At 35.5% G+C, this 27,750-nt stretch overlaps 2 protein-coding genes across 2 annotated transcripts in view; both read right to left on the reverse strand.

Moving 5' to 3' along the window:
• Positions 1–27,584, reverse strand: part of NLRP14 (NLR family pyrin domain containing 14) — a 113,262-nt gene extending 85,678 nt beyond the window's left edge. The window contains exon 1 of the mRNA XM_063641155.1: positions 27,491–27,584. Within this exon, the coding sequence (XP_063497225.1) occupies positions 27,491–27,502 (12 nt within the window). The 5' untranslated portion in view covers positions 27,503–27,584. The remainder of the gene's footprint in view (positions 1–27,490) is intronic.
• The window catches only part of ZNF215 (zinc finger protein 215), a 32,007-nt gene continuing 29,488 nt past the window's right edge, over positions 25,232–27,750 (reverse strand). Inside the window, 1 exon segment of the mRNA XM_063641160.1 lies at positions 25,232–27,583. Coding sequence (XP_063497230.1) covers positions 26,742–27,583 — 842 coding nt within the window. The 3' untranslated portion in view covers positions 25,232–26,741.

Consider the following 27,750-nt stretch of genomic DNA (forward strand, 5'->3'; position numbering starts at 1 on the left):
TTCCCAAGGCCAATATCAAGAAGGGTATTTCCTAGGTTTTCATCTAGGATTTTTGTAGTTTGAGGCTTTATATTTAAGTCTTTAATACATCTTGAGTTAGTTTTGGTTTATGGTGTTAGGTAGGGGTCTAGTTTCATTTTTTTGCATATGACTAGCCAGTTATCCCAGCATCATTTATTGAATAGGGAGTTTTTTCACCATTGCTTATTGTTGTTGACTTTGTCAAAGATAAGATGGTTGTGGGCATGTGGCTTTATTTCTGGATTCTCTATTCTGTTCTATTGGTCTATGTGTCTGTTTTTATACCAGAATCATGCTATTCTGGTTACTGTAGCATTGTAGTATATAGTTTGAAGTTGGGTAATGTGATGACTCTGGCTTTGTTCTTTTTTACTTAGGATTGCTTTGGATATTCGAGCTCTTTTTCGGTTCCATTAATTTTAGAATAGTTTTTTCTAATTCTGTGAAAAATTATGTTGATAGTTTGATAGGAATAGTGTTGAATTGTGAATTGCTTTAGGCAGTATGGCCATTTAAATGATATTGATTCTTCCAATACATGAGCATGGGACCTTTTTCTTTTTGTGTCATCTTTGATTTCTTTTAACAGTGTTTTGTAATTCTCCTTGTAGAGATTCTTCACTTCCTTGGCTCTCTGTATTCTTAGGTATTTTATTCTTTTTGAGGCTACTGTAAACAGGATTGCATTCTTGATTTGGCTCTCAGCTTAAATGTTATTGGTATATAGAAATGCTACTGATTTCTGTACATTGATTTTGTATCCTGAAACTTTGCTGAAATTGTTTATAAGCTCTAGGAGCCTTTTTGCAGAGTCTTTAGTGTTTTGTAAGTATAGAATCATATCATCAGTGAAGATAAATAGCTTGACTTCTTTTCCTATTTGGATGCATTTCTTTCTCTTACCTGATTGCTCCAGCTAGGACTTCCGGTACTAAGTTGAATAGGAGTGGTGAGCGTGGCCATCTTTGTCTTGTTCTAGTTATCAAGGGGAATGGTTCCAGATTTTGCCTGTTTAGTATAATGTTGGCTGTGGGTTTGTCATAGATGGCTCTTATTATTTTGAGGTATGTTCCTTAGGTGTCTATTGTGTTGGGGCTTTTTATCATGATGGGACATTGGATGTTATTGAAAGCTTTTTATGTAAATTTTGAGATTAGTTTTTTTCCTTTTAATTATGTTTTTGTGATGCATCACATTTATTGACTTGTGCATTTGTTGAATCAACCTTGCATTCCAAGAATAAAGCCTACTTCATCATGGTGCGTTATCTTTTTGGTGTGCTGCTGGATTTGGTTTGTTAGTATTTTGTTGAGAATTGGTGTGTCTATGTTCATCAGGGACATTGGTCTGAAGTTTTCTTTTCTCATTGTGTCTTTGCCGGTTTTGGTCTCAGGGTGATGCTGCCTTTAGAGAATGAGTTATAGAGGAGCCACCCTCCTCAATTTTTTGGAATGGTTTCAGTAGGATTGATACTATGTCTTCTTTGTATATCTGGTGGAATTCGGCTGTGAATCCATCTGGACCAGTGCAGTTTTTTGGTTGGTAGGGTTTTTATTACTGATACAATTTTGGAACCTATTACTGGTCTGTTCTCTTTTTAACTATTTTTCACTTCTATAAGAGAAATGTAAAAGATTGTGAAAACCCAATTTAATCTTACTATCTGGATAAAATGGCTTCTAAAAAGTTAGTTTATGTAATTTTTCCCTCTTTGTGCAGGTAGCAACATACCAATTTATATTTTAGTTTTCAAACTATGGAATCATACCATATACAATAAATTTCACCTTCCTTTTTTCCCATAAAAGTAAATCATGGGCAGATTGTCAGTAAATTTAGGTTTATCACATATTTCAATATATGCACAATATGACTTAGTCTTTTACTGATAAATATTTGACCTAATTCCATATTATTACAACCAACGCTGTGACAAATATCTTCATGCATACATTTTTGTGTGCGTTTGTGAATTTTTTTTTGTAAAAATAAGTTTCTAGAAATAGAATAGCTAAATGAGGTGATATACACATTTAAAATGTTAAGGGACAGCTGGGCATGGTGACTGACGCCTGTAATCCCAGCACTTTAGGAGGCTGAGGTGGGCGGATCACTTGAGGTCAGGAGTTCAAGACCAGCCTGGCCAACATGGTGAAACCCCATCTCTACTAGAAACACAAAAAATTAGCTAGGCATGGTGGTGGGTGCCTGTAATCCCAGCTACTCAGGAGGCTGAGACAGGAGAATCACTTGAGCCCAGAGGTGGAGGTTGCAGTGAGCCGAGACTGCATCATTACACTCCAGCCTGGGCAACAAGAGGGAAACTCTATGTGGAAAAAAAAAAAAAAAAAAAAATTTAAGAGACATTGTCAAATTATCTTCCTGAAATATTTTACCACTTCATACCCCCAAAGATAGCATTTGAGAGTATGTTGATTATTATATCCTTTACCAATACTGAGTACTATCATGTTTTAGGCTTTTAGTCTTGTAAGAGAAAAAATGCTGTATTGGTGCTAAACTTTATAATTCTTTAAATATTAGATAAGCCTATCACCTTTATATGTATTTATCATTCATTTGGACTTTTTCTGTAGCATTTTGGATTATATTCTTTGCCAGATTTCTACTTGATGCTTTGTCTTTTCCTTATTTTTCCTTATTTTTATCAGCTTTTTATGTTAGAGATGTTAGCACTTCATTTGCCGTATGTAGTGAAACTATTTCTCCCAGTTTATTTTTTGTTTTATTCATATTTTCTAATTATAAAAACTTTAACAGGTTTAAAACAATGTCTCTGAGTTTGCTGTTTCCACTTCATAATATTTTTAAAAAGATATATCTCTGTTCTAGTTTTTAAAAATTATTTTATTTCTCATATTTAAAACTGATACATTTGGAATTTATATTCTTATAAAAAGTAAACTAAGATCAGTTTCATTTCATTTTTCAAATGACTGGCTGATTTTGATAGATTACTTAATACTCAAGAACAAAAAGGAAAACTGCAACTATTTGTACACTTAGTTTATTAAACTGTTTAATAATTCAAACATTGAAAACTAATTTTTCTAGAGCACTGACTTATTAAAACTTTGAAGTATTTTAAACGACTGCAACTGAATTTAGTATTGTAGACTTTTGAATCACTTCCAAACCATTAAATATCAAACTGATATTTATGATTACAGAACATTGCTATAGTTACACATAAACCTGCTCTAAAATAACATATGTTTAATTCATTTTAATTTTTATATAATTTTTGTAGCAAAATAAGCTATATTTTTAATTTTTCTTGGAGTTTTGGTATTATTTTGATTTCTTCCAATGACTGCAGTAATTTTAACAAACACAAAAGGCATACATACATAGCTTCTGGGATTTGTTAACTGATTGTTGACAAAGGAACTTAACACTTCTTCCAAAATAATATGACCCTGAACCACCAATCATTGGGCTGAACTTTATTTTTAGCATTTAAATTTTGTTGTGTGTGTGTGTGCATGTGCGTGCATGTGTACTTGTTGCTTTTTAATGTTAACAATTGACATAATTTTCTAGGTTATGTTTCAGGAATTTGGCTGAAAAACAAAATAAAATAAGCTTTTAAAAAATACATTTTACATCTGTAAGTCTATCACATTTATAGCTGTCATGTAGGTTTTATTTTCTTGCCCCCATCCCCAGTCCTCTCAGCAATATATTTTAAAATTATTTTCTTAGTCAATACTTTATAAGCCATTATGTCATTATATTTTGACTTAGTCTGTTAATAACATTTAAAAGCAACAAATTTTTATTAGTATTTTATTATAATTAATAGAGCTACCTGTTAGGAGATGAAGAATCAATTCGGCCAAGTTACTTCTCCTCTTTAGGACATTTAAACATGCTACTTAACCTCCTTCTTCTACTTGGATGTTATGTGGAAATCACAGCACTGATTATTCATTACTGTTCCTAAAATAGTTCCTCCTTTTAATTGGACTATTTGGCTTATTCACAGTATTTGTCTTTCCTGCTTACACAGACAGAAAGAGCAAGTACTTATAAACAGATATAAGTAACAGAAGAAACACAATGTCCATATAGAGAAACTCTTCTTTTAAAAGCTTAAAAATCAAGTTATTATAAATCTATGGTTTTTCAGAGACTCAGCTTGTTCTAATATACCACAATTGTTATTATTATTATTACTGTGTTATTCAATAAGCAAATTGTAAAATTTGCTAGCAGGAGTCCCTTTAGATTTATTCCTTTATCCTTTCAACATTGTCCCTGATATTCTTGGAAACAGTATTGCTACTATGTCACTCAGAGTACAGTATCATAGAGTTGGACAAAGAAAGGTGGACTGGGGGCTGAGACAATAAATTGGTAATTGGCACATATATCCCTATGCTGTACTGATCCAAGATTTGTATTCCATTACATGGCAAGGTGTGCTTGTTCCTTTTGGTGGATAAGAGCTTTAAAATAGTATAAAATTTAGGCAATAGGGGACACGGTAATTTTATTATAATAGTGAGCAGAAGTACTGCTGTTAGGCAGCAACACTATCTTAGCGGTGATAGAGCTGGAAAACATATTTCAATTTTATGAGTTTACATTCCTCATTTTTATTCATCTTATAATTCAACTAATTCCAATTAATGTTTTAAAATTAAGTATATAGGTGGATTATATTAACTATGTTTCTAACCTTTTATTATGAACATTTTCAAGCATAAAGTTGAAAGAATTTTACAGTGAATACATTTTTTTGGTAGAGGTGGAGCCTTGCTATGTTGTCCAGGCTAGTCTTGAACTCCTGACCTCAAGTGATCCTCCTGCATCAGCTTCCCGAAGCACTGGAAGAACAGGTGTGAGCCACTACACCTGACCTTCTATTCACCTTCTACCATATTGGATTTATCATACCTGTCCATCTATTTTTCTGTCATCCATCAATCCATATTTTTCAATCATTTCAAGTGAAACTAGAGACATCAGTATGCTGTCTCCTACATATTGCAGCATACATATTAATCAGAGTTCAATATCTGGTTTCAACTTGGCTCCTAAATGTCTATTCACTGAGCTTTGTCAAATGCCCTTTTCTAATCAGTCCCCAACACCATCCACCAGAGGTAATCTCTGTTCTGAATGTTTTCCACCATAGATCAGTTTTGCCTGTTCAAGAACTTCATGTAAATGAAACCATAGATTATTTTCTCTTATAAGGCTTCATTCACTCAGCATATTTTTGACATTCATTTATTCATGTTGCATGTATAGGGGCACATTCCTTTTTATTGCTGAGTATTATTTTTATGAATATATCATAGTAAATTTATCCATTCTCCTACTGATGAACTCTTGGGTTCACTAACTGAACACTGTTTTATCTATATTAGACATTTCATATAAATGGGAGATAACATTCTTTTTGAATCAGTTTCTGGGTAGTAAATGCTTAGTAATGTTAGTTAGAAAAAAGAGGCATTACACTGATGGGGTTGAAATTCACCAACAGAGTGAGCTATTGCCTTTTCCCAGATTTGAGTCTCTGATCTTTATGGTTTCCTTTTGCTGTGGCTTAGATGTGTCCCTCAAAGTTCATGTTTTGGAAACTTAAAACTCAGTGCAACAGTGTTAAGTATATATATTTCAATTTTATGAGTGATTAGGTCGTTAGGGCTCTGCCCGCATTGAGTTAATGTTATCTTGGGAGTGGGTTTGTTGTCACAAGAGTGTATTCATTATCACAAAAGATCACAGACTGGATGGCATAGACAACAGAAATTTATTTTCTCACAATTTTGGAAGCTAAAATTCCAAGATAAAGGTGTAAGCAGGTTTGGTTTTTTCTGAGGCCTCCATCTGTCTTCACATGTTCCTTCTCTATTTGCATGCATACCTGGGTCTCTCTGTGGGTCCAAATCTCCTCTTCTTATAAGGATACCAGACAGATTGGATTATGGCCCACTCTAATGGTCTTATTTTAACTTAATCATCTCTTTAAAGGCCCTGTCTCCAAATATAATGGTTTCTCCTTATCCACAGGGGATGCATTCCAACACCCCCAGTGGATGCCTGAAACCTCGGATAGTACAGAGCCTTATATACATCTATATTTTAAAAAATCTAATAACCCAGGTAACTGCTAAGTGACTAACAGTCAGGTAGAGTATATAGTACAGATATGCTGGACAAAGGGATCATTCAAATCCTGTGCTGGACAGGGTGGGACAGAGCAGGAGAGCAAAATTTCATCACACTACTCAGAATGGCTCACAATTTAAAACTTATGAATTATTTATTTCTGGAATTTTCCATTTAATATTTTCAGACTGTAGTTGACCACACAGAAAGTGAAACCATGGAAAAGGGGGGACTACTGTGCAGTCACATTTGAGGTATTTGGAATTAGGGCTTCAACACATGAATTTTGGAGGACACAATTCAGTCCCTATCAACTTCACACAGAAGAGAAGGTGATACGACCACAAAGACAGAGATTGAAGTGATGTAGCTACAAGCCCAGGAATGCCAGCTAGAGAAGGTGAAGAACAGATTCTGCCCAGACCCTTTAGAGAGAGCACGATGCTGCCAACATCTTGACTTTTTGCTCATTGAAATTGATTTCAGACATCTGATATCTAGAACTTTAAGAACATAAAGATGTGTTGTTTTAAGCCATTAAGTTTGTGGTAATTTGCTATAGCAGCCACAGGAAACTGATAGAAGAAACAGAAAACATATACATGTCTATTTCTCTCCACAAACGAGATATGGATTTTTCAAGCCAATTGTAATCACTTAGCTGGAGCATGGGCAAGAGTGATGACTAGTGGAGAATAAAATAATCTGTAAGTTACCTCTCCAGGTGAGAACCAAAAAGTATTTGCTAGTAGTCAAAGAGGAAGCAATTTCTTCTTAAATAGAATTATTAAATAAAACAACAACAAAAACTCCTCCACGTTTCCTTTGTCTGAGGATAAGACTAAAGTCAGTTAAGTTCCCTCAATACTGCAACATCATTTTCACATATTTTCTATATATTCATTAGCTGATATGATCTTCTGGACTCAATGTAGGTGCTTCTTCATCAATTAAACGCTGCCAGTTCTCTGGATTTATTCTCATGTAACCTCTACTGGGCCCTTATTTTCATCATAAGATATTATTTTTAGCATCCTTAGTCTCTGTTTCAACATTTCATATTTTAAGACATTAATTGGATTTTTTGGAAAATAAATCAATTTTATGATACTCAGGCCACTTTTACATGAGATTTGTTTTGTTTTTCCTTTTAAGAAATAATTCCTTTTAAGGAGCTCAAACAACTCTATAAGAAAATATCTAATAATCCAGTCAAAAACTCAGCAAATGATTTGAATAAACATTTATCAGAAGATGACATACAAATGGCAAACAGGCATATGAAAAGGTGCTCAACATCATTGATCAGCGAAATCCAAATCAAAACTACAATGAGATATCATTTTCACCCCAGTTAAAACAGCTTATACCCAAAGGACAGGCAATAACATTTGGTGAGGATTTAGAGAAAAGGGAACCCTTGTATACTGTTAATGGGAATGTAAATTCGTACAGCCACTATGGAGAAGTTTGGAGGTTTCTCAAAAAAGTAAAAATAGAGCTACCATCTGATCCAGCAATCCTACTGTTGGGTATGTATCCAAAAGAAGGAAATCAGTATATCAAAGAAATATCTGCACTTTCATGCTTGTTGCAGCACTGTTCACAACAGCTAAGATTTGGAATCAACCTAAGTGTCCATCAACAGAGGAACGGATAAAGAAAATGTGGTACATATACACAATGGAGTACTATACAGCCATAAAAAAGAATCAGATCCAGTCATTTGCAACAGTGTTGATAGAACTGGAGACCACTATGTTAAGTGAAATAAGTCAGGCACAGAAAGACAAACATCACATGTTTTCATTTATTTGTGGGATCTAAAAGTTAAAACAATTGAACTCATGGACATAGAGAATAGAAGAATGGTTATCAGAGGCTGAAAGGGTAGTTGGGGGCTGGGAGGCAGGTGGGGATGGTTAATAGGAACAAAAAAAATAGAATAATAAGACCTACTATTGGATAGCACAATGGAACTGTAGTCAATAATTGTACATTTAAAAATAACTAAGTGTGTAATTGGATCATAACAAAGGATAAATGCTTGAGGGGATGGATACCCTACTCTCCATGATGTGATTTTACATGGCATACCTGTATCAAAATATCTCATGTACCCCATAAATATATACACCTACTATGTACCCACAAAAATTATCAAGTGGGCTTCATCCCTGGGATGCAAAGCTAGTTCAACATACACAAATCAATAAATGTAATCCAGCATACAAACAGAACCAAAGACAAAAACCACATGATTATCTCAATAGGTGCAGAAAAGGCCTTTGACAAAATTCAACAGCCCTTCATGCTAAAAACGCTCAATAAATTAGGTATTGATGGGACGTATCTCAAAATAATAAGAGCTATTTATGACAGACCCACGGCCAATATCATACTGAGTGGGCAAAAACTGGAAGCATTCCCATTGAATTTGTTAATCATTTTATAGGGAAATACAATGGAATTATTTTAGTTTCATCTCTGTCAAAATTTCTTTTGCATTTGCCAGGGAAGATTTCTACTTTCCTTGAAATTCCACCTTCTACTGATTTATATGAGTTTTGGAATTTATGAAAGTAAAAGATCTTCCACTCTAAAATCCATTTATTAAAATCACTCATGAATTTTACTTGCAAAAATCTCTTGCAAGGAAAAAAGCTTAAAGATACACTCCCAATTTAGTAGGAGAGTGTACAGTGTTTCTATTTATTCAATAGTTATTGAGTTAAATATAAAAAACAATCTGTGAATTTATAGGAAGTAAACTGCTACAATAATGGTCAAAAAAAAAAGTCTCCTAGGATAAACTTAGTCTAAAGGGGGCTAATGAATTATGTGGGCCAAATTTGGCCTGTCACTTGTTTCGTAAATAAAGTCTTATTTTAACACAGTCATACCCATTCATTATGTATTGTTTATGGCTGCTTTTGTAAAAAATTGAGTAGTTTTGACAAAGAGTGACTATATAACCTATAAAGCCTAAAATATTTACTATCTCATTCTTTACAAAAAACCAAAAAAAACAAAAGGTTACTGATGCCTGGTCTATAATTTTAAATTAACAAATATAATTATCTCACTCAAACATTTAATGTAGTTTCCCAGATAATAGTAGGCAGTCTCAAGGTTCCAGATGAGTAGTCTCGGGAGGACAACTATTAAAACAAATCTCTAAGTAGTACAGGGAAAAAAAATTTCCTTTAATAAATAGACTTGGCAAAAACAACCTTACAGTGACAATATGTAGTTTTAAAATGACTTTAATTTAAAATTTGTTACCTATTCTGTAAGTACTCTACTATTTTTCAGTTTATTCCTAAAAGACAATGGCTAACCCTGCTTTATGTACTCAAAAACACCTGTATCAACCTTCTCTTCCCAGCTTGAGTTCTTGCTAAATGTTGTTTTAACTTTATGTCTATGGTTTCTATGACAATTTTAACTAAGGCTGAATCAGAATGTGTGAACTTATAGTATCATTTCATAGATTTCTTCCTAACAATTTTCTACGTCTCTATTTCTTGGCTTCTCCTCTTAAACAAAAATCTAATAATTTTCACTTTTCTTCTCTGCTCCTTTCTAAAGATATGTACTCAAAGAACTCAAAGATTTTCATGTTTTTTTTAAATTTTATTATTATTATACTTTAAGTTTTAGGGTACATGTGCACAATGTGCAGGTTTGTTACATGTGTATACATGTGCCATGTTGTTATGTTGCACCCATTAACTCGTCATTTAGCATTAGGTATATCTCCTAATGCTATCCCTCCCCCCTCCCCCCACCCCATTTAATCTATCCATTTTATGTTTTCTCTAAGATAGGCATTTTTTAGTCAGCATTTATTGAGCATCTACTATCTTCCTGGTGTTCTGATTGGTAATGGGATACAAAATAGTACAGAAAAATTTACTCCTATCTTCAGGGAGATAGAGGAGAAGGTATTACCAAACTGCAATGAAAAGACTGTAATGCAAGCTAGCCCAAAGAGCTATGTAAATGCAGAGCAGCAGCAGCAACTCTGCCACGGAGGAATAATCATCTCTCATAGAAGGAGATATGATTAATTCACTGTTGACAGATGTGATGGAAAGGATTTAGGATTATTATACTTACACATTTTTTAAAATCTGCTATGTTCAGACACTGTGCTAGGCAGTGAGGATTCAGGCAAGAATAAGATGATCCTTATTAGTTAAGGAGGCAGACTTCTCTAAGAAACACTCAAATGTAATGATCCAAACTTAATCAAAAATTTTTTTTTCATGTGACAGTCCAGGGCTAATATTTAAAGTTGGCTGAAGGAGTATTTGCTCCACATGACCCTTCCGGTTACTCTGGATGTCTGCACTCTGTCATCTGCAACACCTGGCTTTCAAGATTGCTCTGGTCATTGTTCTACCAGTCACTTGCAGGGAAGAAAAGGGCATGATAGAGTTCCCCCACAGGGTTGTATGGGGCAGATCTGAAAGCTTCATTTGTCATGTTTGGTGCACATTCCATTGTTTAGAACTATCACATGTATACATGTACCTGCAAGGAAGAAAGTCTCGGAATATCTAGTTTTGTGCTCAGTAAGAAGCAGAGCATATGTTGTAGTAGGTACCTGCACACTGACACAGGTGAGATAGAGAGGGTAAGTTATTTTTAAAACTTTTCAGGGTGGAAAATTTCAAAAATACACAAAAATAGGGAGAACAGTATAATGAATGCCCACTTATTCATCACCAAGCTTCAAATAATGTCAATAATTTGTCATTCTTGTTTAAATTATCCCTTGTTTTTCTCTGTATTTTCAAGCAAATCCTAGGCATTACTTCACCCATGAACACTTTAGTGTGTACTGTTAATACACAAAGATTAAAAAATAACCAAAATCATTTTATCACCTAACAAAGTTAATAGCAGTAAATCCCAAATATTTTCTAAGACTTAGTCCATGTTCAATTTTCCCCAATTGTTACAAGAATGTCTTTTTACAGTAGATTTGTTCAGATCAGGATCTAAACAAAGGCAAGACATTGGACTTGGCTAATATGCCTCTTAAGTCGCTTGTCATCTATAACTTGTTCTCATACATTTTGTTAAAGAAATTGGATCATTTTTTCTGTACAAATTTTTATATTTTTATTTCACTGATTGCATTTTTGTAGTGTTATCATCATCCTGTATTATTCGCATTTCCATATTTTTCTGCACTTGTAAATCTAGAAGCTTGAATAGATTGAGGTTTAATTGTTTTAACAAGAATATGTCATGGGGGTGATATATACTTCAAAATACCAATGCTGGCCAGGTGCAGTGGCTCACGCTTGTAATCCGAGCACTATGGGAGGCCAAGACGGGTGGGTCACTTGAGGTCTTGAGTTCGAGACCAGCCTGGCCAACATGGTGAAACCCCGTCTCTACTAAAAATACAAAAAATTAACCAGGCATGGTGGCAGGTGCCTATAATCCCAGCTACCCAGGAGGCTGAGGCAGGAGAATTGCTTGAGCCCAGGAGGTGGAGACTGCAGTGAGCCAAGATTGCACCACTGAATTCCAGCCTGGGCAACGAAGTAAAACTCCGTCTCAAAAAATAAAAAATAACAGACCACCAATGCTAATATTAGTTATGAAAAGATGAGAGCCTTAGTATGTAGTTTAAAGTTCTTTGCAATTTTTTTTCTTAGGATATAATCCATCGTGTTTAATAAGTGTACTATATTTTAAATCTTGAGATAATTCTGTGCTTTTGCTACCAATATACAGTTGGGTTCATTTGTTTTAACTAATTTTTTTTTTTTTAGCTATTTTCACTTCACTGATGCAATTATGTTTAATTATATAAAACATATGATTCCAAAGTCAAAATTTCAAATGGAGTACATTCAAGTTATTTGTACACATAGGTTGAAAATTTTCTTGTTTGCTTTTGGAAAAAAGTATATCTTTTTAGTAGAGCTTTTCTCTGTGGTGGCAATCATACCTCAGTAATCAGAGATTAAGATAATCAGGAGAAATGTGAGTTTTCTTAATTCCACAAGGAGTAGCTCAAATGTATATTTGGAGAAAATTTGATACAGGAAAGTAAATGGAAATTGCAATGGACTTAAAGTGACAATATACTTGACATGTTCTTTCACAGCTTACAAGTTTATCCTTAGAAGCAAAGTCACTGTTACTGAGATTCTAACTGTCAATATGAGGGCTCTTTCTTTCTTAAAAGCATAAGGACATGGAATAAATTCATATTTTGGATTTCATTTAGAAATGGAAACCTGAATAAAATCCAGTGATTCAACACTGAAGTACCCAGTTTATTAGGAAGAATCAGCACATGGCATAATAATGGAAAGATATGGCCAGTGACTAATTCCCATGCAAAGAAATCATAGAATGTAATGAACGATTAGAGAGGCATTTGGAAAACCAGAAGCAGCTTGTTTTATTCAAGGCTTGTTTTATTAAAACATTTACCCAGAAAAAAGGGACATGAATATAAGTAATTTTTTTTTTTGAGACAGGGTCTCACTCTGTTGCCCAGGCTGGAGTTCAATGGCAGACTCATGGCTCACTGCAGCCTCAACCTGCTGGGCTGAGGTGATCCTCCCACCTCAGCCTCCTTGGTAGCTGGGATTACAAGCATGTGACACCAGGCCTGGCTAACTTTTGTGTTTTTTGTAAAGATGGGATTTTGCCCTTTTGCCCAGGCTGGTCTTGAACTCCTGGGCTCAAGTGATCCACCTACCTTGGCCTCGCAAAGTGCTGAGATTACAAGTGTGAGCCACTGTGCCCAGGCTTAAATTTGATTTCAAACTTTGTTACATACCAGAGTGACTGTTCCAAAAAAAAAAAAAAAGGCTCCATATATGTGAACCACACAGAGAGCTTAAAATGCAATTCAGAGCAATCAGGAGATGAAATGTGTAATAAGAGAAGACACAAACAAATGGAAAAAGATTCCAAGCTCATGGATAAGAAGAACCAATATTGTGAAAATGGCCATACCGCCCAAAGTAATTTATAGATTCAATGCTATCCTCATGAAGCTACTACTGACTTTCTTCACAGAATTAGAAAAAACTACTTTAAATTTCATATGGAACCACAAAAGAGCCCATATAGCCAGGACAATCCCAAGCAAAAAGAACAAAGCTGGAGGCATCAGGCTGCTGACTTCAAACTATACTACAAGGCTACAGTAACCAAAACAGCATGGTACTAGTACCAAAACAGATATATAGACCAATGGAACAGAACAGAGGCCTCAGAAATATTGCCACTTGTACAACCATCTGATCCTTGGCAAACCTGATAAAAACAAGTAACGCGGAAAGGATTCCCTATTAAATAAATAGTGTTGGGAAAAGTGGCTAGCCATATGCAGAAAACTGAAACTGGACCCCTTCCTTACACCTTATACAAAAATTAACTCAAGATGAATGAAAGACTTAAACGCAAGACCTAAAACCATCAAAACCTACAAGAAAACCTAGGCAATCCATTCAGGACATAGGCATGGCCAAAGACTTCAGGACTAAAACACCAAAAGCAATGGCAACAAAAGCCAAAATAGACAAACTGGGATCTAATTAAACTAAAGAGCTTCTACACAGCAAAATTAATGATCATCAGAGTGAACAGGCAACCTACAGAATGGGAGAACATTTTTGTAATCTATTCATCTGAAAAAGGGCTAATATCCAGAATCTTCAAAGAACTTAAACAAATTCACAAGAAAAAAAAAAACAAACAAAAGCATATGAACGGACACTTCTCAAAATAAGACATTTATGTGGTCAAAAAGCATATGAAAAAAAGCTTGCCATCACTGGTCATTAGAGAAATGCAAATCAAAACCACAAGGAGATATAATCTCATGCCAGTTAGAATGGCAATCATTAAAAAGTCAGGAAACAACAGATGCTGGAGAACATGTGGAGAAATAGGAATGCTTTTAACTGTTGATGGGAGTGTAAATTAGTTCAACCATTGTGGAAGACAGTGTGGAGATTCCTCAAGGATCTAGAACCAGAAATACCATTTGACCAGCAATCCCATTACTGGGTACCCAAAGGATTATAAATCATTCTACTATAAAGACACATGGACATGTGTGTTTATTGCAGCACTATTCACAATAGCAAAGACTTGGAACCAACCCAAATGCCCATCAATGATAGACTGGATAAAGAAATTGTGGCACATATACACCATGGAATACTATGCAGCCATAAAAAAGGATGAGTTTATGTCATTTGCAGGGACATGGATGAAGCTGAAAACCATCATTCTCAGCAAACTAACACAAGAACAGAAAATCAAACGCTGCATGTTCTCACTCATAAGTAGGAGTTGACCAAAGAGAACACATGGACACAGGGAGGGGAACATCACACACCAGGACCTGTCAGTGGGTAGGGAGATAGGGGAGGGACAGCATTAGCAGAAATATCTAATGCAGATGATGGGTTGATGGATGCAGCAAACCACCATGGCACATGTATACCTATGTAACAAACCTGCCCGTTCTGCACATGGATCCCAGAACTTAAAGTGTAATAAATAATAAAAGAAATGTCAACTTCCCATATACTTAAAAAAATAAGCATCTACCTTAAGAAACAAAAAAGTACACCCAAATCAAGCAGAAGGAATAAAATTACAAAAATGAAATTAAAAATAGAAAAATAATCAATGAAAATGATAAACCACTAGCCAGACTAAGAGATAAATGGAGAATACAAGTTATGCTATCAGGAAAGAAGGGACTACAGATCCTATAGATATTAAAAGGAAAACAAGGTAATATTGTGAACAATTCTGTCCATAGAATATTATGCCTATAGATTCCACAACTTAGATGATATAAACTTTTTCTTTCCAACTTTTATTTTTTATTTTAGTTTTGGGGGGGATATGTACAGGTTTGTTACATGGGTAAATTGTGTGTCACCGGGGTTTGATGTACAAATTATTTCATCGCCCAGATAATAAGCATAGTACCTGATGGGTAGTTTTTCAATCCTCATCCTCATCCCACCCTCCACCCTCAACTAGGCCCAATGTCTATTGTGCTCTACTTTTTGCACATGTGTACTCAATGTTTGGCTCCTACTTATAAGTGAGAACATGTGGTATGTGGTCTTCTGTTCTTGCATTAATTAATGGCCTCCAGCTCCATCCATGCCACTGCAAAGGACATGATTTCATTCTTTTTTATGGCTGTGTAGTATTTAACAATATCTTCTTGAAAGACACCAAGTGCTAAGGCTCACTCAAGAAGAAACAACCTGAATAGCTCTATACCTCTTAAAAAATAGATTTCATAATTTAAAACTTTCCAACAAAGGAAGCTGAAAGCCTAAAGACTTCACTGGAGAATTCTATCGGATATTTAAGGAAGAAATAATACCAGTTTTACCGAAATTATTCCAGAAAATAGAAAATAAGCAACAACTTTCCAACTCACCTAATTATACCAGCATTAGTCTAATCCAAACTAGACCAAGGCATACAAGAAAAAGACCAGTATCATCCCTGAAGACAGAACTAAAATACTAAAAAATAGTCACAGATGACATGACTGTCCATATAAAAAATCTCAATGAGATCACAAAAACTACTAGAATGAATTTAGCACCCTCATAGGAAGCTAAATTAATATGAAATGATTTTATTCGTATACACTGGAATGAACAAATGGAAATTCAAGTTATAAAAACAGTACTATTTATAATGTACTAAAAATGTTAATTACATGGAAGTATATCTAACAAAATCTTTGTGAGTTCTGTATGCTGAAACCTACAGAAGACTGATAAAAGAAATAAAAAACCTTAAGACACACCATGTTTACATATTGCAAGACACAGTATTTTTAAGATGTGAAATTTCCCAAAATTGATCTTCAGATTTGTCTGTAAATAACAGTTCTAGAAACATCTTTTATTTAGGTATCTTTAAACCTTGTTTGAATAGAGTGAACACATTTGTACACTAAAAACATGTTTCTCAAATTGATGTCCGTATAGCACTTTGGAAACATCTTTTATACATGTGTTCAAAAACAAGTTTTACATCATTCCATAGTAGTGAATACATCCAATCACTGAAATAACACCATTCTCAGCCTGGTACACAAGTGGCACTCTCAGAAACACTTTTACATGTGTGACTTTAAACTCTGTATAACATGTATTACAGTGTTCAATATACCTTTACTGAAATAACACTGTTCTCAATTTGGTGTGGAAGTTTCACTCAGATATTTCTTCTGTATCTTTGTCTTTCAACACTGTTTACTCACATTAATGTGGTGGCCACATCTGAGTTCACCACAAATGATGCATGTGAAGACCCATGTATAAAAGGTGATGTAGGAGTTCTACTTGTACAGCTTGTTCGTAGTATTATTTCAGTAAATGGATGTATTCACTATGATGTAATGCATGTAAAACTTTGTTTAAATATAAATGTATAAAAGAGTTTCTTAGAATGTTACTTGGGCACTCCTTTGAGAATGTTATTTCTGTGAGTGAATACACACACTAATGTATGTAAAACAGTGTTACAAGACACATATACAAAAAAAGGAGGTCTTTAGATTTAATGCAACCCTAATAAAAACTCATCTTGATTATTCTGTAGAAATAAGCTAAGTCTAAAAATTTATATGGAACTGCAAAGGAACAAGAAAGCCAAAGACATTAAAAAAAAAAAAAAGAACTAAGAAGCCAAGTCAATCCTAAGCCAAAAGAACAAAGCTGGAGGCATCACACTACCCGACTTCAAACTATACTACAAGGCTACAGTAACCAAAACAGCATGGTACTGGTACCACAACAGAGACATAGATCAGTGGAATAGAACAGAGCCCTCAGAAATAATGCCGCATATCTACAACTATCTGATCTTTGACAAACCTGACAAAAACAAGCAATGGGGAAAGGATTCCCTATTTAATAAATGGTGCTGGGAAAACTGGCTAGCCATATGTAGAAAGCTGAAACTGGATCCCTTCCTTACACCTTTTACAAAAATTAATTCAAGATGGATTAAAGACTTACATGTTAGACCTAAAACCATAAAAACCCTAGAAGAAAACCTAGGCAATACCATTCGGGACACAGGTGTGGGCAAGGACTTCATGTCTAAAACACCAAAAGCAATGGCAACAAAAGCCAAAATTGACAAATGGGATCTCATTAAACTAAAGAGCTTCTGCACAGCAAAAGAAACTACCATCAGAGTGAACAGGCAACCTACAAAATGGGAGAAAATTTTCGCAACCTACTCATCTGACAAAGGGCTAATATCCAGAATCTACAATGAACTCAAACAAATTTACAAGAAAAAAACAACCCCATCAAAAAGTGGGTGAAGGATATGAACAGACACTTCTCAAAAAAAGACATTTATGCAGCTAAAAAGCACATGAAAAAATGCTCATCATCACTGGCCATCAGAGAAATGCAAATCAAAACCACAATGAGATACCATCTCACACCAGTTAGAATGGCCATCATTAAAAAGTCAGGAAACAACAGGTGCTGGAGAGGATGTGGAGAAATAGGAACACTTTTTACACTGTTGGTGGGACTGTAAACTAGATCAACCATTGTGGAAGTCAGTGTGGCGATTCCTCAGGGATCTAGAACTAGAAATACCATTTGACCCAGCCACCCCATTACTGGGTATATACCCAAAGGACTATAAATCATGCTGCTATAAAGAAACGTGCACACGTATGTTTATTGCAGCACTATTCACAATAGCAAAGAGTTGGAACCAACCCTAATGTCCAACAACGATAGACTGGATTAAGAAAATGTGGCACATATACACCATGGAATACTATGCAGCCATAAAAAATGATGAGTTCGTGTCCTTTGTAGGGACATGGATGAAACTGGAAAACATCATTCTCAGTAAACTATCACAAGGACAAAAAACCAAACACCACATGTTCTCACTCATAGGTGGGAATTGAACAATGAGAACTCATGGACACAGGAAGGGGAACATCACACTCTGGGGACTGTTGTGGGGTTGGGGGAGGGGGGAGGGACAGCATTAGGAGATATACCTAATGCTAAATGACGAGTTAATGGGTGCAGCAAACCAACATGGCACATGGATACATATGTAACAAACCTGCACATTGTGCACACGTACCCTAAAACCTAAAGTATAATAATAAAATAAAATAAAAAGAGAAAGGGAGGGAGGGAGAAAAGAAAGAAGGAAAAGAGAGAGTAAAGGGGAGAAGGAAAGAAAAGAAAGGAGGAAGAAAGAAAAAAGAAGGAAGGAAGGAAAAGAGAAAGAAAGGAAAGAAAGAGAGAGAAAGGGAAGAAAGAAAAGAAATGGGAGAAAGAAAGGAGAGAGAGAGGAAGGGTGGAAGACAGAGGGAGGGAGGGACCTCTGTTTTTGGTGTCCCAATAAAGGGAGATGTTGAATATGTCTTACCTTGAAAAAAAAAAAAAGAAGATGACTTACATGATCTGATTTCAAGGCTAAATATTCATTAATCAAGAAACTAACGTACTACTGAAATGACAGGCACAAAGATCAGACTCCAGAAATGGACTGACATAACTGTTGACTTTTGACACACGTTCAAAGGTAATTCAATCTACAGTCTTCTATAAATAGTACTGAAACTGCTGGATATCCATAAGCAAATAAAGCTTGACCCATACCTCACATAATATGCAAATGTTAACTAAGAATAGATCATAAACCTCAATGTAACACCTAAAACTCTAAAACTTCTAGAAGAAAACAGGATAAATATTTTAGGTATGACAGTGAAAGCACAATCACTGAGAGAAACAATTGATAAAATTAACTTCATCAACATTATAAACTTTTTTGAAAGACACTGTTTAAAATGAAAGGACAAGCCATAGACTGTGCAAAAAATATTTATACAAAATACATATCCAATAAAGGACTTCCATCTAGAATATATAAAAAACTGTCAAAACTTAAGAAAACAACTAGGTTTTAAAATAGCCAAAAGATTTAAGAAGACATTTTATCAAAAATATATGTATGACAAATAAGCCCATGAAAATATAATATAGTCACTCAGAAAATGCAAATTGAAGTGATAATGAGGTACTATTACATACTTATTACAGTTGCTAACATAGTGGTATGGCAAATGTTTAGCTAGGTCTCCAAAAAACATTTTAAAAACCCAGATTAATAGCATTTGTTTCTGTGGTGTAAATCTTGGTTGATTCCAAGCTATAACATAATTTCACTTAGCTCACAAAATTCCTGATAATTTGTTACTTTTTGTGAGCCAATGTGAGCTTACTCTAGTATACCATAGCTAAAGCAAAGCAAAACTGGGAATATCCAATGTTAGTATGTGGGAAATCAGGTACTCTCATCCATTATGGTCAGAATGCCAAGTGATACAGTCTTTTTGTAAAATAGTTTGACAGTTTCTTATCAAGATAAACATACACTTACCATAGGACCCAACAATCTCACACCTAGGTATATACCAAGATAAATGAAAACGTATCTTAACACAAACTCTTATATAATTTTTTTTATATTTAACTCCAACTGGCAACAATCCAAATGTCTCTCAACTGGTGAATAACTGAGTTACTCCTATATATATGAATAACAAAATTTAAAATAACACACATATATATAAATAACTCAGATGTTTCATATATAGCGTAGAATATATGTAACCATATTTTAGTAGCAATTTTATTTTATTGCTACTCAAGCAATAAATAAGATGCAATAACATGTTTGACTCTCAATTAAGTAAGCTAAGGGAAAGATGCCAGACTAAGAAACCTATATACTATATGAAACCACCTATATCACATTCTGGAAAAGGCAAAATAATATATAGAGAGGCCAGATCAGTGGTCATGACGGCTGGGGTTGGGGGAAGAGCTTGACTATAAAAGAACAGGAGAGAATTTTCTGTAGTGGTGGAACTGTTCTATATATGGATTATGGTGGTAGTTACATGACTGTGTGATTAATTCAATTGAATTCACTAATTAAATGCCCATGCCCAGGAAAGATGGATGAGTAGACTAGAAATAAAGGGCACTAAGAAAATGGGTAGAGCTGTTAATTTGCTTGAGAATTGATAGTTTCTGAATATATTGAATATACTGAAGAGAAACTTAGAATACAAGGGCCCTTCTGAAACAAGGACTTATGACATGCAATATGATGCAGGAAAAACATAGGTGATAGCTGATGCAAGGCCAATTTTAGAAATATCACTGAAACTTACAATCAGCTCCTTGGTAAGATTAGGCCCTGATGTCAAGCTTAGATCAGAGGTTTGCAAACTTGCATCAGAATTAGAGGGCCTGTTACAAGAAAAATTACTGTCCATTTTCCAAAATTTCTGTCTGATTAGGTCTGCAGTAGGGCCCAAGGACTGGTATTTCTAACAAATCCCAAGAGATGTTGATGCTGCTGGTCTGGAGACCACCCTGTAAGAACCACTTACACTACATTACAAGGTGAAGACACCAAGCATTACCAAGTGAGATGAAGTGTCAAACTTTAAAAAATACACTTCCACTTGCTGTAGATAACATAATAGGGTACAGAAACCAGTCCAAGAAGGAGTTGGACTTCCAAGGATGTGAATCATAGATATATATAAAAGGGCTGAGGTTCACTCTAAGTCCCTTATCAGATCAATTTGGATCCCATACCAGATATCCTCTATTTTCCCTTCTAGATCCACTCTCCACTTTTCTCGTTTCTGGGAGGCTGGCCTAAATGGATGACATCAATGGGCTCTCTAACTCCATGGCTATAGCCAATGGGAGTCCCTGGCAGGAGACAGGAGGGTTGATTTTGACTGCCGCTTTCCTAGACCTCAGGTTGCAGCTCTTACCAAAGGGCCCTCTTTACATGACTCCTAGCTTCTGGTGATGACTCCTTTGTCTTGCCTTTTCAGGCCTAAGGAAAAACAAAAACAAAAACAAACCAAAAAAAAAACCAAAAACCTTATTACTAGCTTTTGGGTATTTTCCTATTTCTTGTGGTTTCCCCAAACTTTGCCCACACCTTTAGAAATAGTCCCATAATATTAAACTATTATTATTCTAAAATTGAGAATGACATCTGTTTCCTGCTGACCCAGAGGAAAATGAAGATTGGGACCAAAGCGGCTCTACAAAATAGATCCTCTAAGCAGGATTCAGCATTAGGCTGCAGAAAAGCACAGAGATAACCTTTCTGTTGGGTGAAAAATTGGCATTTGAGGACATCAAGATTTCTCAGATTATCACTGTTAGAAGTGCAGGTAAAGGACAAGGTGTCGAGAGCGCAAGTGGTTGTGGCATTAGTTATGGTGGAAAAAATGATTTTTAATAGGGAATGAACATATGAAAGAAAAGCAACTAAAAGCTATGAATACACAATTAAGAATCAAAAGAGGATAACCAAAAGGCCTGATGGCACTCTGAAACCCAGTGGCTGTAAGGTAGATATCACTGACAAACCCTACTCAACAGAAAGTGCTGCAGAATTGCTGCACCAATTAAATGCATATCCTGGTGACAGTGAAGGTAAGAGAACTGGTGAGGAATATTACATAAGGTATTTGGGCAGACACTGACGAAGCTGAGAATTTGGCCGCCCCATTCTTTTGAATATCTCACCAATGAAATGGTACTCCTTATCCACTTGAGGGTATCAGACCTTCTCTCCATTAAAGCATATTCTTGACTACACCTTACATTTGCCTTACAAGCTGATACCAATTCTCTTCAGCTCCCACCCCTACCACTTGTCATTGGCTCCAGGGTCATAATGAGACTTAGATCTGAATACAGCTGTGACAGAAAATACAAGCATTCTTTGTTCCTACAGAAGGAAATACCTGTTATTGTAAGAGTTACAGGCTTGGCAATTCTGTTAGCAAAAAGCCTGGAGAATACGTGTGGGAGCAAATTCTACGATGGACCAAATATAAGTTACATTTGGGTTGGATTTATTGTCACAGATGCAAACATCTGAAACCTGGGATTTAATGAAATCACCAGAAGAGTAACCTATTCTGTTAATTCTGACATCTAATGAAAACACCAGAAAGAGCAACCTATTCTGGTAAGTTGGCTAATTAAGGCCTAGAGTCAAATTTGACCTACAGCTAATAACATAACTTCTCTGGCATACCATAGAGAAAAGAATCCGAAGGTCCAGGGTGATAGAATATTGGAATCAATTTAGTACTCTCTTCACCAAAGATTTAAAGATGTTTTGAAAAAGAAGCAAAGGCATCCCTGAAGGGCTCTGTAGTGTCCATTTTCTGAAGGCTGGAGATGATGGTGAAAGCTGTTGCCCTGGAAATGGGTTTCTTGCTCTTAATCATTTAATTCCACAGTGCCAGAGTGACATGAGTGAAGTAATCAGAGTATTGATCCAGGGCAATCTATGGCAATGACACCTGGGTTACAACTCTAAAAATGAAATAGCTGGACAGCCTAGTAAGGTGCTTATGATGTATTTAAGTAGAAGGAAGAGAGCCTGGGTGAAGCACTCGCTTTACCCCTATCAACCTCATCTTTGGCCTCACCTCTCGGTGATTGTTGATGCTGCTGAGTGTGAATCTGGTGGTTCTTGATTCATACTTGTTTTCACTTGCTCAGGCTGAGTTCTGCAGCTCCTTTCTTCCTCTCTTTGTAGGCTGGATGCTGGTCTTTTCTTCAACTCCCATTGCTCTTCCTTTGTGCAGACTGTGCATTCTTTGTCACTCTCTGGAGCTCATGCAGTCTTGTGATTTTTTGAATCCTAACTTGTGCTGTTCCCTCCTGTAACTTGACTTTTTAAATGCTCTCAATATATATATCGTCAAGTTGGCCCTCCAGAAAGTTAGTAATTATTTGCATTCCCACAGTGGCATGTGAGTTACATTTCTTGAGAGTCCCACTAAAACTGAGTGTTATTATTCCTTTTATATGTTGTCTATCAGCCCAATATGTGATCTTTAAGTTTTTTAGTATTAGTGAAAATAGAACATTTCCCTTGTTTATTGGTTGAGATTGGCATTTAACTTTTTAGACCAGTTTTCCACAGCATGGTCAAATTTTCAAAAAATGTATCAACATATATATATTCATATATGTATACACCTGTATATGACATATATGTAAATACTGAATTGTTTCCACGCTAATTTGAAGTGACAATTTATGATATGCTAAATTCTTATAAACACCTAGGTCTAGTTATAAACAATTGTCTCACACATGTCAATAGACTAGTATCACACTACGTTATTAGTAATGTTTTCATTACCTTGCTTTTAAAAAAATGGTCACAGCTATTTTCTTACTTCTACAAAGTAAACTTTATAATCACTTTGTGAAATAAATCCTCCCCATTGAATATCTGATTAGAATTTTTCATTTGTAGTTTAATGTGTGGAGACTCAAAATCTCTATAGTAGTCTTCCCATCCAGACACAGCTTTCCACTTATTCAAGATTATTTTTGAGCAAAGTTGGTATATTTACCTTATCTAAATTCATTTATTAAATCTAACAGTTTTTCAACGAATTTTATTAGGTTGTCATGATGGTCAACCATATCAGCAGCAAATGATTTTCTCCTTTCAAGTTTCGTCTTGTTACTTCAATTAGCATTTTCAGAGTACTAAACATGGAGGTAATAACAATTTTATCTCACTATTACCTTTAGGCTGAAGCTCAAACTTCTAAAGTGGCTTACAAGACCTCTCATGATGTGCCCCTTGAGTCTCTCTGTAGCTTTACCACTATGTGAAATGAAAGCTCCATTCTTTCCCAATGCTGTATTCTAGTAGATGAACTTATGTTTCCTGAACATGCCATGCCCTCATCCCTTTATAGCTTTGTGCCCCTTGTTTTTCGTTTATCATCTCTCCTAACATTTCCACACTTGCCAGACACAATCTGGCTAATCTACACTCTTCATGTTTCAGCTTAGGTATCTACCTTTGATGGTATATAGTAAAACTCAAATATGTGATGATTAATATTGAGTGCTAACTTGATTGGATTGAAGGATGCAAAGTATTGTTCCCGAGTGTGTCTGTGAGGGTGTTGCCAAAGGAGATTAACATTTGAGTCAGTAGACTGGGAAAGGCAGACCGACCCTCAATCTGGGTGGACACAATCTAATCAGCTGCCAGTGTGGCCAGAATAAAAGGCAGGAGAAATTGGAATGACTAGAATGGCTTAGTCTGCCAACCTACATCTTTCTCCAGTTCTGGATGCTTCCTACCCTCGAACATCAGACTCCAAGTTCTTCAGCTTTGGGACTCTTGGACCTTCAACCACAGACTGAAGGCTGCACTCTCAGCTTCCCTACTTTTGAGGTTTTGGGACTTGGACTCTACTTAAAACTGGGACTTGGCTTTCTTGCTCCTCAGCTTGCAGACAGCCTATTGTGGGACCTCACTTTGTGACAGTGTAAATCAATACTCCTTAATAAACTCCCCTTTATATATACATCTATCCTATTGGTTCTGTCCCTCTAGAGAACGTTAATATAATGTGCTAAATAAATAGTAGGCTTGTGGAACAAGGCTGCAAGAAGATGTTAATTGGCTATAAATGTTCTGCAAGAGCTTTAAATGCACTCCAAAAATTATTATTTGAAACTATGTTATGTTAAACTTAGTGAACGTAGTAAACACTTTTTAAAGAAAGCTTGGAGATTTAGGAGAAAAAAATAAGTATTTTACTTAGGCTCAAATAGCTAGTTGTTCAAAGAAGAGATAAAGAATGAAAATAGTACTTCTATCTTTCAACCGTCCAAAAGAAAATCACAGCTTATTTTCAAAAACTGAAATATTGGACTTGGAATACCTGAAATTAAAAACTCAGAATCCATTGTATTTAATGTAAGTACTTTGATGAATGAACTATACCTCGAGAATTTTTTACATTCAGAGTGCTTTTATCTTGTTTTAGGCTTCTCTACAAGTTACCTCTTCTTTATATGAATTTCTATATCAATGACTTACGTAGGGTTTTGTCCTAATAAAACTTGTGTTGCAATACAAAGGATAAACAAACATATATTTTGACATTATTTAATCATAGGAGTTCACTCCAGTATACATTTTCTGCCTTTGAATAAGGTATGAACTTTCACAAAAAGCTACCATCATCATTAATTGGGAATGTCTCCAGTGTGAATTTTTTGGGGCAGATTAAGTCATACTTCTTGGCTCAAGTACCAGATGGGATCCTGAGGTAGTTTACAGAAGACACAGTTCTGGTATACAGAGTATTAGGAGACTTTAATAACTTCATAATGTCTGGTATAAATGATATACCTAACGCTATGGATGTCTCTCCAGCCTAAGTTCCCAAAGGTACAGTAAGTCTGCACTGAACATCAATAGGTTCTTTGGAACTGCAACTTTAAGTGAAATGATGTATAACAAAACCAATTTTACCATAGACTAATGGATACAAACAAGAGTTAAGTTCCTACGGCAAATGTCTGGTCATAACATCATCAAACTTCTAAAGACCCCAAATGCTTCCAATATCAGACATTAAAATAAATCTGAGCTATATACAGAGTTAAGAAGAATTAATAAAAACAGGTAAGATAATTATTTACCCTGTTATTCCAGTACAGGGCCATGGGTGGACACAGCGTGTCCTAGCAGCTCAGGGCAATAGTGGGAACCAACCCTGATTAGGAGCCATTCCACTGCAGGGCACACTCCCTCACAAACTCAGACTGAGATAATTTAGATATGTCAATTAACCTAATGTATACATCTTTGGGGTTTGAAACTGGAGCACCTGGAGACATGGGGAGAGTGTGCAAACTCCACACAGTGTCCCTGGCTGGGAATCGATATTTTTCTCATCAATATCATAACAATTATAACATTATAACAAAACAAAAACGTTTTTCAAGGACCTGCTGTACTTTAAACAAATGCAGATTTTAAGAATATGTATAGATTAACAGCAATACATACTTCTCCCATTGCGGTTGATAACCCTCTCCCAACTCTAGTCTCCATTCAGCAGCAAGACAACAAAGGGTATTGTCAGGAGTGGAGTAAATGGCTGTTACTGTTGTCTTAGCCATTGATTCAGAGATTTCTGTCCTTAGAAGTATTCTCTTATATTCACATGAGCTCCTGATTTCTTGTCACCTTTTTAAAAGGGCTGAGTTTTATTAAATATCAACTCCAAGAGTATTGTTTGGCTTTGCCTAATGTCTACTTCATCAATAAATCAGGTGGATATTAGTATGCTATAGACCTATTTATGAACTAGGGATAGGTGAGGGTAATGGATATCAAAATAATGATACACAAACACTTGTATGGTGATACTGTGTTTAACTCCAAAGCCTTATGGCTTCATCTGAAAACCAGGAAACTTCCTTCAAATAGATTTCTATCCAATAATATTTCTATCCAATATTAATTCTGTGATATCATTTAAAGAATAATCTGACAAATGTTTTCTTACATTATATTCATGAGATTTTATCCAGCATAAATTCAGATGTTGAATGAGTTCTGCATTCTGACTGAAGGTAATATTTTTTCTTTTTTCAGGACTTATCTCGAGTATGCAGTTTTTGATGCTTAACAAGGGTTGAACTCCTGTTGAAGGCTTTATTACATTCCTTACATTTGAATGGTTTCTCTCCTGTATGAATCATTTGGTGTCGAATAAGAGAGGAGCTCCGGTTGAAGGATTTTCCACAGTTAACACATTCATAGAAATTGTTTCCAAAATGGAGTGTTGGATTATTACTGTCTTCACTTTTACTGAAGGCCTTTCCACATTTATTGCTTGTGCAGGCCTTTACTTCAGCATGAAGTTTTTGATGCTTAGTAAGGTTTGTACGTCGGTTGAAGAATCTCCCACATTCACTGCATTTATAGGGTTTCTCTCCTGTGTGAATGATCTGATGTCGAATAAGGGATGAACTTCGGCAGAAGGCTTTCCCACATTGATAACATTCATAGGAATTCATTGTAGTATGACTTTTTTGGTGTCGAATATCTGTACTGAAACTCAAGTCATTCCCATATTCATATTCTGAATGTTGCTTACCTACTGAGTCTAAATTAAATTTGAAGTGAGTTTTAAACTTACCACATTTTGGAGACCCCGTTCTTGAAGGAATTCCCTGTTGTATAGCACAAACTGAGCTAACTGAATTAATATCAAAGGTTTCCTTATTTTCACTACATGTAAAATCTTCCTCCTCGGTGTAAATTGTCTCAGGAATGAAAGCCTCTTGTGGCAAATTTATGTCCCATTTTTTCTGGTTCCTATATAACCAATTCTCACCTTTCCAGACATCTGAAGAAGGGTGTCCACTTTCGGTAAGCCTTGTCATAATCACTCCATGGGATGATTCTTCTCCAGAAATACTCTTCATGTCTAAAGAGAAATAAAAAATGCCATGAACTAGAAGGGAAACTGCTTCATTAGGAAATGGAGGCTGAACGGTATAAGGTATATGCATATATCACGAGTCTTAAATACAGAGTGGAAATGTGAGGCAAGGTTAGAAAAAAATACTTATAAAAGAAATAAATGGTACAAAA

Source organism: Symphalangus syndactylus, chromosome 6 (genome assembly GCF_028878055.3).
Source record: "Symphalangus syndactylus isolate Jambi chromosome 6, NHGRI_mSymSyn1-v2.1_pri, whole genome shotgun sequence".
NCBI classification, from domain to species: Eukaryota; Metazoa; Chordata; class Mammalia; order Primates; family Hylobatidae; genus Symphalangus; species Symphalangus syndactylus.